This window comes from Salmo salar, chromosome 07 (assembly GCF_965601325.2).
Source record: "Salmo salar chromosome 07, fSalSal1, whole genome shotgun sequence".
In the NCBI taxonomy this organism is placed as follows: Eukaryota; Metazoa; Chordata; class Actinopteri; order Salmoniformes; family Salmonidae; genus Salmo; species Salmo salar.
The window spans coordinates 34299901-34312017 of record NC_138297.1 but is presented as its reverse complement, the minus strand read 5'-3'; the positions used below and the strand labels follow the sequence as shown (position 1 = coordinate 34312017).

The following is a 12117-nucleotide window of genomic DNA, read 5'->3' as shown; positions in this document are numbered from 1 at the left end:
TTACACAGACGCACAAAGAATTTGAAAACAAATCCAATTTTGATAAACACCCATATCTATTCAAATCAAATAAAATTGTATTGGTCACATACACATGGTTAGCAGATGTTAATGCGAGTGTAGCGAAATGCTTGTGATTCTAGTTCCGACAGTGCAGTAATATCTAACAATTTCACAACAACTACATTATACACACACAAGTGTAAAGGGATGAATAAGAATATGTACATATAAATATATGGATGAGCGACGGCCGTGCAGCATAGGCAAGATGCAATAGATGGTATACAGTATATACATATGAGATTCGTAATATAGGGTATGTAAACACTATATAAAAAGTACCATTATTTAAAGTGACTAGTGATACATTTATTACATCCAATGATTAATTATTGAAGTGGCTAGAGATTTGATTCTATATGTTGGCAGCAGCCACTCAATGTTAATAATGGCTGTTTAACAGTCTGATGGCCTTGAGATAGAAGCTGTTTTTCAGTCTCTCGGTCCCAGCTTTGATGCATCTGTACTGACCTCGCCTTCTGGATGATAGTGGGGTGAACAGGCAGTGGCTCGGGTGGTTGTTGTCCTTGATGATCTTTTTGGCCTTCCTGTGACATCGGGTGATGTAGGTGTCCTGGAGGGCAGGTAGTTTGCCCCCGGTGATGCGTTGTGCAGACAGCACTACTCTCTGGAGAGCCTTATGGTTGTGGGCGGAGCAGTTGCCGTACCAGGCAGTGATACAGCCCGACAGGATGCTCTCGATTATGCACCTGTAAAAGTTTGTGAGTGTTTTCGGTGACAAGCCAAATTTCTTCAGCCTCCTGAGGTTGAAGAGGCGCATCACCACACCGTCTGTGTGAGTGGACCATTTCACTTTGTCCATGATGTGTACGCCGAGGAACTTAAAACTTTTCACCTTCTCCACTACTGTCCCGTCGATGTGGATAAGGGGGTGCTCCCTCTGCTGTTTCCTGAAGTCCACGATCATCTCCTTTGTTTTGTTGACGTTGAGTGTGAGGTTATTTTCCTGACCCCACACTCCGAGGGCCCTCATCTCTTCCCTGTAGGCCGTCTCGTCGTTGTTGGTAATCAAGCCTACCACTGTAATGTCGTCTGCAAACTTGATGATTGAGTTGGAGGTGTGCATGGCCACTCAGTCATGGGTGAACAGGGAGTATAGGAGAGAGCTGAGAATGCACCTTTGTGGGGCCCCAGTGTTGAGGATCAGCGGGGTGGAGATGTTTCCTATCCTCACCACCTGGGGGCGACCCGTCAGAAAGTCCAGGACCCAGTTGCACAGGGCGGGGTTGAGACCCAGGGTCTCGAGCTTAATAACGAGTTTGGAGGGTACTATGGGGTTAAATGCTGAGCTGTAGTCGATGAACAGCATTCTTACATAGGTATCTTGTCCAGATGGGTTAGGGCAGTATGATTGCGATTGTGTCGTCTGTGGACCTATTGGGGTGGTAAGCAAATTGAATTAGGTAGGGTGGAGGTGATATGGTCCTTGACTAGTCTCTCAAAGCACTTCATGATGACAGAAGTGAGTGCTACGGGGCGATAGTCGTTTAGCTCAGTTACCTTAGCTTTCTTGGGAACAGGAGCAATGGTGCCCCTCTTGAAGCATGTGCGCACAGCAGACTGGGATAGGGATTGATTGAATATGTCTGTAAACACACCAGCCAGCTGGTCTGCACATGCTCGGAGGACACAGCTAGGGATGCCGTCTGGGCTGGCAGCCTTGCGAGGGTTAACATATTTAAATGTTTTACTCACATTGGCCACGGTGAAGGAGAGCCCACAGGTTTTGGTAGTGGGCCATGTCAGTGGCACTGTATTGTTCTCAAAGTGAGCAAAAAAGTTGTTTAATGTGTCGGGGAGCAAGACGCCGGTGTCCGCGACGGGGCTGGTTTTCTTTTTTGTAATCCGTGATTGACTGTAGACCCTGCCACATATGTCTCGTGTTTGAGCCGTTGAATTGCGACCCTAGTTTGTCTCTATACTGACGCTTAGCTTGTTTGATTGCCTTGGGAATAGCTACACTGTCTGTATTTGGTCATGTTTCTGGTCGCCTTGCCATGATTAAAAGCATTGGTTCGGGCATTCAGTTTTGTGCGAATGCTGCCATCAATCCACGGTTTCTGGTTAGGGAATGTTTTAATAGTCACCGTGGGTACAACATCACCGATGCACTTGCTAATAAACTCGCTCACCGTGTCAGCATACACATCAATGTTGTTATCCTCTTACATCTAGACGTTCCGCTAGCGGAACACCTGCTCCAATATCCAATGATAGGCGTGGCGCGAATTACAAATTCCTCAAAAATACAAAAACTTCAATTTTTCAAACATATGACTATTTCACAGCATTTTAAAGACAAGACTCTCCTTTATCTAACCACACTGTCCGATTTCAAAAAGGCTTTACAGCGAAAGCAAAACATTAGATTATGTCAGCAGAGTACCAAGCCAGAAATAATCAGACACCCATTTTTCAAGCTAGCATATAATGTCACAAAAACCCAGAAGACAGCTAAATGCAGCACTAAGCTTTGATGATCTTCATCAGATGACACACCTAGGACATTATGTTATACAATACATGCATGTTTTGTTCAATCAAGTTCATATTTATATCAAAAAACAGCTTTTTACATTAGCATGTGACGTTCAGAACTAGCATACCCCCCGCAAACTTCCGGGGAATTTACTAACAGTTTGCTAAATTAGTCACGATAAACGTTCACAAAAAGCATAACAATTATTTTAAGAATTATAGATACAGAACTCCTCTATGCACTCGATATGTCCGATTTTAAAATAGATTTTTGGTGAAAGCACATTTTGCAATATTCTAAGTACATAGCCCAGCCATCACGGGTTAGCTATTTAGACACCCGGCAAGTTTAGCCTTCACCAAAATCAGATTTACTATTATAAAAGTTTGATTACCTTTTGTTGTCTTCGTCAGAATGCACTCCCAGGACTGCTACTTCAATAACAAATGTTGGTTTGGTCCAAAATAATCCATCGTTATATCCGAATAGCGGCGTTTTGTTCGTGCGTCCCAGACACTATCCGAAATGGTAAATCAGGGTCGTGCGCATGGCGCAATTCGTGACAAAACATTTCTAAGTTTTCCATTACCGTACTTCGAAGCATGTCAACCGCTGTTTAAAATCAATTTTTATGCAATTTATCTCGTAAAAAAGCGACAATATTCCGACCGGGAATCTCCTTTTCGGCAAACAGAGGAAAAATCACAAAGACGGGGGCGGCCAGGTCACGCGCCTAAGCCCACAGTCCCTTGATCGGCCACTTGAGAAAGGCGATAATGTGTTTCAGCCTGGAGCTGGGATGACGACATTCTGTTTTTTCCCGGGCTCTGAGTGCCCATGGACGACGTAGGAAGTGTCACGTTAGAGCTGAGATCCTTTGTAAAAGATAGAGATGGCAAAGAAGTTCCAGAAATGGTCAGACAGGCCACTTCCTGTAAAGGAATCTCTCAGATTTTGACCTGCCATTTGAGTTCTGTTATACTCACAGACACCATTCAAACAGTTTTAGAAACTTTGGAGTGTTTTCTATCCAAAGCCAATAATTATATGCATATTCTAGTTACTGGGCAGGAGTAGTAACCAGATTAAATCGGGTACGTTTTTTATCCAGCCGTGAAAATACTGCCCCCTAGCCGTAACAGGTTATCTGAGGCTTTCCGGAACATATCCCAGTCCACGTGATCGAAGCAATCTGAAGCGTGGAATCTGATTGGTCGGACCAGCGTTGAACAGACCTGAGTATGGGCTTTTCCTGTTTTAGTTTCTGTTTATTGGCTGGGAACAACAAAATGGAGTCGTGGTCAGATTTGCCGAAAGGAGGGTGGGGCAGGGTTTTGTATGCGTTGTGGAAGTTAGAGTAGCAATGATCCAGAATGAGTCACGCATTCCATATGCTGATAAAATTTAGGGAGCCTTGTTTTCAGATTAGCTTTGTTAAAATCCCCAGCTACAATGAATGCAGCCTCAGGATATATGGTTTCCAGTTTACATAGAGTCCAGTGAAGTTCTTTCAAGGCCGTCAAGGTGTCTGCTTGGGGGATATACACGGCTGTGATTATGATCGAAGAGAATTCTCTTGGTAGATAATGCGGTCGGCATTTGATTGTAAGGAATTCTAGGTCAGGTGAACTAAAGGACTTAAGTTCCTGTATGTTGTTATGATTACACCATGAGTCATTAGTCATAAGGCATACACCCCCGCCCTTCTTACCAGACAGATGTTTGTTTCTGTCGGCGCGATGCGTGAAGAAACCAGGTGGCTGTGCCGATTCTGATAACAAATCCCGAGTGAGCCATGTTTCCGTGAAACAAATGATACAATCTCTGATATCTCTCTGGAAGGCAACCCTTGCTTGAATTTTGTCTACCTTGTTGTCAAGAGACTGGACCTTGGCGAGTAGTATACTCAAAAGCGGTGAGCAATGTTCCCGTCTACGGAGCCTGACCAGAAGACCGCTCCGTCTGCGGCGCCGTTGTTTTGGGTCGCCTACTGGGATCAGATCCATTGTCCTGGGTGGTGGTCTGAACAGAGGATCCGCTTCAGGAAAGGAGTATTCCTGGTCGTAATGTTTGTAAGTTAACGTTGCTCTTATATCCAATAGTTCTTATTGGCTGTATGTAATAAAAGACTTCTGATTTCCTGGGGTAACAACGTAAGAAATAATACATAAAAAAACGAAATACTGCATAGTTTCCAAAGAAGACGAAGCGAGGCGACCATCGCTGTCGGCGCCATCTTACTGGGTGAAATACTACTGTCTTCAATCACAGCAACAAGATTTGTGACCTGTTGCCACAAGAAAAGGCCAACCAGTGTAGAACAAACACCATTGTAAAAACAACATACAGTTGAAGTCGGAGGTTTACATACACCTTTGCCAAATCCATTCAAAATCAGTTTTTCACAATTCCTGACATTTAATCCTAGTAAAAATTCTCTGTCTTAGGTCAGTTAGGATCACCACTTTATTTTAAGAATGTGAAATATCAGAATTATAGTATGATTTATTTCAGCTTTTATTTCTTTCATCACATTCCCAGTGGGTCAGAAGTTTACATACACTCAATTAGTATTTGGTAGCATTGCCTTTAAACTGTTTAACTTGGGTCAAGCGTTTCAGGTAGCCTTCCACAAGCTTCCCACAATAAGTTGGGTGAATTTTGGCCCATTCCTCCTGACAGAGCTGGTGTAACTGTGTCAGGTTTGTAGGCCTCCTTGCTCGCACACTTTTTTTCAGTTCTGCAAATCAATTTATAACATTTTTGACATGCGTTTTTCGGGATTTTTTTGTTGTTATTCTGTCTCTCACTGTTCAAATAAACCTACCATTAAAATTATAGACTGATCATTTCTTTGTCAGTGGGCAAACGTACAAAATCAGCAGGGGATCAAATCATTTTTCCCCCTCACTGTACAGTATGTGTGTCTGTCTCACCAGTGTCTGTGTGTGTGCGTCTCACCAATGGTTGCTCCTCCTCTATGTGTCGTAAGGCTTCTCTCTGACCGATTACCAACTTCTCCTGACGCCTTGACTGGGCCTCATCCAACTAGGCAGGGTGAGGAGACAGAGAGAATGGGAAGAAAGCAGGAGGAAGGGGGAGGGAGAGAGGAAGAGAGGGAGAGAGAGGGATAGAGAAAAGAGAGATGAGGGAAAGAGAGGAGGGAGAAAATAAAGAGAGAAAGGGGGTTATTGACATCACAATGGCTGACAGAGCGCAGAAAGCTGCATGTATTCTGCCATAAGCATGAAAGAGATGTACTCAAGAGTGAGGCGATAAGTATGTGAGGCCTGCACACACTTACCCGGCGGATTAACGTGACAGAGTCTGAGATATGCTTCCTGTTGATCTCATTCAGTTCCCTACGGAGAGAGGTAGAAAGAGAAAGAGGTGAAGAGAGACCATGAGAGACACACACACACACACAGACTAGTGTTGTCTCGATACCAGAATTTTGACTTTGATACCGATACCAGGTTTAGTATCACGGTTTTCGATACCGAAACGATACCACTGCACTAAAGATAAAGCGTATTAGTAAAATCAAAGAACAAAAACTGGGCTGAATTTACACTATTCAGTGCATTCGGAAAGTACTCAGAACCCTTGACTTTTTCCACATTTTGTTACGTTACAGCCTTATTCTAAAATTGATGAAATAATTTTTTCCCCTCATCAATCTACACACATAACCCCATAATGACAAAGCGAAAACAGACGTACAAATTGTTGCAAATGTATTACAAATAAAAACAGAAATACCTTATTTACATACAGTACCAGTCAAAAGTTCGGACAAACCTACTCATTTCAGGATTTTCCTTTGTAGAATAATAGTGAAGACATCGAAACTATGAAATAACACATATGGAATCATGTAGTAAACATGTTGAACAAATCAAAATATATTTAACATTTGAGATTTTTCAAAGTAGCAACCCTTTTCCTTGATGACAGCTTTGCACAGTCTTGGCATTTTCTCAACAAGCTTCATGAGGTAGTCACCTGGAATGCATTTCAATTGACAGGTGTGCCTTGTTAAAAGTTAATTTGTGGAATTTATTTCCTTCTAAATGCGTTTGAGACAATCAGTTGTGTTGTGAGAGGTGGTATACAGAATAGGCCTATTTTGTAAAAGACCAAGTCCATATTATGGCAAGAACAGCTCAAATAAGCAAAGAGAAACGACAGTCCATCATTACTTTAAGACATGAATGTCAGTCAATCCGTAAAATTTCAAGAACTTGAAAGTTTCTTCAAGTGCAGTCGCAAAGAAACATCAAGCGCTATGATGAAACTGGCTCTCATGAGGACCGCCACAGGAAAGGAAGACCCCGAGTTACCTCTGGTGCAGAGGATAAGTTCATTAGAGTTACCAGCCTCAGAAATTGCAGCCCAAATAAATGCTTCACAGAGTTCAAGTAACAGAAACATCTCAACATCAACTGTTCAGAGGAGACTGCGTGAATCAGGTCTTCATGGTCAAAATAAAATGCTACTAAAGGACACCAATAAGAAGAAGAGACATGCTTGGGCCAAGAAACACGAGCAATAGACATTAGACCAGTGGAAATCTGTCCTTTGGTCTGATGAGTCCAAATTTGAGATTTTTGGTTCCAACCGCCGTGACTTTATGAGATGCTGAGTAGGTGAACGGATGATATCCGCATGTGTGGTTCCCACCGTGAAGCATAGAGGTGGAGGTGTGATGGTGTTTTGCTGGTGACACTGTCAGTGATTTATTTAGAATTCAAGGCACACTTAACCAGCAAGGCTACCATAGCATTCTGCAGCAATACGCCATCCCATCTGGTTTGCGCTTAGTGGGACTATCATTTGTTTTTCAACAAGACAATGACCCAACACACCTCCAAGCTGTGTAAGGGCTTTTTGACCAAGAAGGAGAGTGATGGAGTGCTGCATCAGATGACCTGGCCTTCACAATCACCCGATCTCAACCCAATTGGGATGGTTTGGGATGAGCTGGACCGCAGAGTGAAGGAAAAGCAGCCAACAAGTGCTCAGCATATGTGGGAACTCCTTCAAGACTGCCTGAAAAGCATTCTAGGTGAAGCTGGTTGAGAGAATGCCAAGAGCGTGCAAAGACGTCATCACTTTGAAGAATCTAAAATCTATTCGGATTTGTTTAACCTCTTAGGGCTAGGGGGCAGTATTTACACGGCCGGATAAAAAACGTACCCGATTTAATCTGGTTACTACTCCTACCCAGTAACTAGAATATGCATATACTTATTAGATATGGATAGAAAACACCCTAAAGTTTCTAAAACTGTTTGAATGGTGTCTGTGAGTATAACAGAACTCATATGGCAGGCAAAAACCTGAGAGATTCCTTTACAGGAAGTGGCCTGTCTGACCATTTATTGGCTTTCTTTGACATCTCTTTCCAAAACAAAGGATCTCTGCAGTAACGTGACACTTCCCACGGCTCCCATAGGCTCTCAGAGCCCGGGAAAAAGCTGAATGTCGTCATTCCAGCCCAAGGCTGAAACACATTATCGCCTTTGTCAAGTGGCCGATCAGGGGACAGTGGGCTTAGGCGCGTGCACTGGTCATCCCCGTCTTTCTTTTTTTTCCTCTATTTACCGAAACGCAGATTCCCGGTCGGAATATTATTGCTTTTTTACGAGATAAATTGCATAAAAATTGATTTTAAACAGCAGTTGACATGATTCAAAGTACGGTAATGGAATATTTCGATTTTTTTTGTCACGAAATGCGCCATGCTCCTAACCCTGATTTACCATTTCGTATAGTTTCTTGAACGCACAAACAAAACGCCGCTGTTTGGATATAACGATGGATTATTTGGGACCAAACCAACATTTGTTATTGAAGTAGAAGTCCTGGGAGTGCATTCTGACGAAGAACATCAAAGGTAATCAAACTTTTGTAATAGTAAATCTGATTTTGGTGAAGGCTAAACTTGCTGGGTGTCTAAATAGCTAGCCCGTGATGGCTGGGCTATGTATTTAGAATATTGCAAAATGTGCTTTCACCGAAAAGCTATTTTAAAATCGGACATATCGAGTGCATAGAGGAGTTCTGTATCTATAATTCTTAAAATAATTGTTATGCTTTTTGTGAACGTTTATCGTGAGTAATTTAGTAAATTGTTAGTAAATTCCCCGGAAGTTTGCGGGGGGTATGCTAGTTCTGAACGTCACATGCTAATGTAAAAAGCTGGTTTTTGATATAAATATGAACTTGATTGAACAAAACATGCATGTATTGTATAACATAATGTCCTAGGGTTGTCATCTGATGAAGATCATCAAAGGTTAGTGCTACATTTAGCTGTGGTTTGGGTTTATGTGACATTATATGCTAGCTTGAAAAATGGGTGTCTGATTATTTCTGGCTGGGTACTCTGCTGACATAATCTAATGTTTTGCTTTCGTTGTAAAGCCTTTTTGAAATCGGACAGTGTGGTTAGATTAACGAGAGGCTTGTCTTTAACCTGTTGGGTCTAGGGGGCAGCATTTGCACGTCTGGATAAAAAAAATGTACCCGATTTAATCTGGTTACTAATCCTACCCAGTAACTAGAATATGCATATACTTATTATATATGGATAGAAAACACTCTAAAGTTTCCAAAACTCTTTGAATGGTGTCTGTGAGTATAACAGAACTCATTTGGCAGGCAAAACCCTGAGACATTTTCTGACAGGAAGTGGATACCTGATGTGTTGTATTGACTTTAAACCTATCCCATTGAAAAACACAGGGGTTTAGGAATATTTTGGCACTTCCTATTGCTTCCACTAGATGTCACCAGCCTTTACAAAGTGTTTTGAGTCTTCTGGAGGGAGATCTGACCGAACAAGAGCCATGGAACGATGATGTCCCATTAGACACCTGGCGCGCGAGTTCATGTTGGGTACCCTCGTTCCAATACGTTATAAAAGAGTATGCATTCGTCCACCTTGAATATTATTCATGTTCTGGTTAAAAAAGGCCCTAATGATTTATGCTATACAACGTTTGACATGTTTGAACGAACGGAAATATATTTTTTCCCCTCGTTCATGACGAGAAGTCCGGCTGGCTTACATCATGTGCTAACGAGACGGAGATTTTTGGACATAAATGATGAGCTTTTTTGAACAAAACTACATTCGTTATGGACCTGTGATACCTGGAAGTGACATCTGATGAAGAGAATCAAAGGTAATGGATTATTTACATAGTATTTTCGATTTTAGATCTCCCCAACATGGCGTCTAGTCTGTATCGCAACGCGTATTTTTCTGGGCGCAGTGCTCAGATTATTGCAAAGTGTGATTTCCCAGTAAGGTTATTTTTAAATCTGGCAAGTTGATTGCGTTCAAGAGATGTAAATCTATAATTCTTTAAATGACAATATAATATTTTACCAATGTTTTCTAATTTTAATTATTTAATTTGTTACGCTGACTTGACTGCCGGTTATTGGAGGGAAACGATTTCCTCAACATCAATGCCATAGTAAAACGCTGTTTTTGGATATAAATATGAACTTGATAGAACTAAAAATGCATGCATTGTCTAACATAATGTCCTAGGAGTGTCATCTGATGGAGATTGTAAAAGGTTAGTGCATCATTTTAGCTGGTTTTATGGTTTTGGTGACCCTGTCTTTGACTTGACAAAACATTACACACAACTCTTGTAAATGTACTGTCCTAACATACTCTAAATTTATGCTTTCGCCATAAAACCTTTTTGAAATCGTAAAACGTGGTTAGATTAAGGAGATGTTTATCTTTCAAATGGTGTAAAATAGTTGTATTTTTGAAAAATTTGAATTTTGACATTTATTTGGATTCAAATTTGCCGCTCTTGAAATGCACCTGCTGTTGATGGAGTGCACCACGGGTGGCACGCTAGCGTCCCACCTAGCCCCAAGAGGTTAAATAGCTGTAAAATAGTCATATGTTTGAGAAATTGAAGTAATAGCATTTTTAAGGTATTTGAAAATCGCGCCACAGGATTCAACTGGCTTTACGTAGGTGGGACGATTTGGTGCCACCTAGCCCAGAGAGTTTAACGCATTTTTGGGGTTTCTGCATGATTCCATATGTGTTATTTCATAGTTTTGATGTCTTCATTGTCTTGATTGAAGTCCACCTGTGGTATAATTCAATTCATTGGACATGATTTGGAAAGGCACACTTGTCTTTATAAGGTCATTGTCAGTGCATGTCAGAGAAAAACCAATCCATGAGGCCGGAGGAATTGTCCGTAGAGCTCAGAGACAGGATTGTGTTGAGGCACAGATCTGGGAAAGTGTACTAAAAAATGCCTGTAGCATTGAAGGTCCTCAAGACCACAGTGGCCTCCATCATTCCTAAATGGAAGAAGTTTGGAACCACCAAGACTCTGAGCAATCGGGGGAGAAGGGCCTTGGTCAGGGAGGCAACCAAAAATCCAATGGTCACTCTGACAGTGATCCAGAGTTCCTCTGTGGAGATGGGAGAACCTTCCATAAAGACAACCATCTCTGTAGAACTCCACCCATCAGACCTTTATGGTTGAGTGGCCAGACGGAAGCCACTCCTCAGTAAACGGCACATGACAGCCCGCTTGGAGTTTGCCAAAAGGCACCTAAATACTTTGGTCTGATGAAACCAACATTTAACTCTTTGGCTTGAATGCCAAGCGTCACATCTGGAGGAAACCTGGCACCATCCATATTGTGTTTAACAGTGTATTGTTTGTAACAGTGATAACACCAAGTAAAACTGAAATTATAAAAAAGAAATCCAAAGTATAAATATCCATCAACAAACTTCTTATAGTTTAGCATGCTGTCAGGATGTTATTCAGCGGCAGGGACTGAGAGACTAGTCAGGATCGAGGGAAAGATGAACGGAGCAGAGTACAGAGAGATCCTTGATTAAAACCTGCTCCAGAGCGTTCAGGACCTCAGACTGGGGCAAAGGTTCACCTTCCAACAGGACAACGACCCTAAGCACACAGCCAAGACAACGCAGGAGTGGCTTCGGGGGAGAACTCTCTCAATGTCCTTGAGTGGCCCAGCCAGAGCCCGGACTTGAACCCAATTGAACATCTCTGGAGAGTCTTGAAAATAGCTGTGCAGCGACGCTCCCCATCCAACCTGACAGCGCTTGAGAGGATCAGCATAGAAGAATGGGAGAAAAAACCCAAATACAGGTGTGCCAAGCTTATAGTGTCATACCCAAGAAGACTCGAGGCTGTAAAGGGTCTGAATACTGTAAATGTGATATTTCTGTTTTTTTATTTGTAATAAATTTGCAAACATTTCTAAAAACATGTTTTTGCTTTGTCATTATGGGGTATTGAGTGTAGATTGATGAGGGTGAAAAAAACGATTTAATCCATTTTAGAATAAGGCTGTAACGTAACAAAATGTGGAAAGAGTCAAGGGGTCTGAATACTTTCCATGTGCACTGTATATAGCAAAGTATGTGGACACCCCTTCAAATTAGTGGATTCGTCTATTTTAGCCACACCCGTTATTGACAGGTGTATAAAACCGAGCACACAGCCATGCAATCTCCATAGACG

General features: G+C 42.0%; 1 protein-coding gene across 2 annotated transcripts in view; it reads right to left on the bottom strand.

Moving 5' to 3' along the window:
• The window catches only part of LOC106591031 (1-phosphatidylinositol 4,5-bisphosphate phosphodiesterase beta-3), a 127580-nt gene that overhangs the window by 8958 nt on the left and 106505 nt on the right, over positions 1-12117 (bottom strand). The window contains exons 31-32 of one of the 2 annotated variants that reach the window (XR_014392908.1): positions 5868-5925; positions 535-5611 (exon numbers count right to left, since the gene is read on the bottom strand). Coding sequence is in view for 1 of the 2 variants with exons in the window: in XM_045721871.2 (XP_045577827.2) it covers positions 5525-5611; positions 5868-5925 (145 nt within the window). In the remaining variant the exon portion in view is untranslated. The remainder of the gene's footprint in view (positions 1-534; positions 5612-5867; positions 5926-12117) is intronic. The other variant, XM_045721871.2, reaches the window with a different exon arrangement.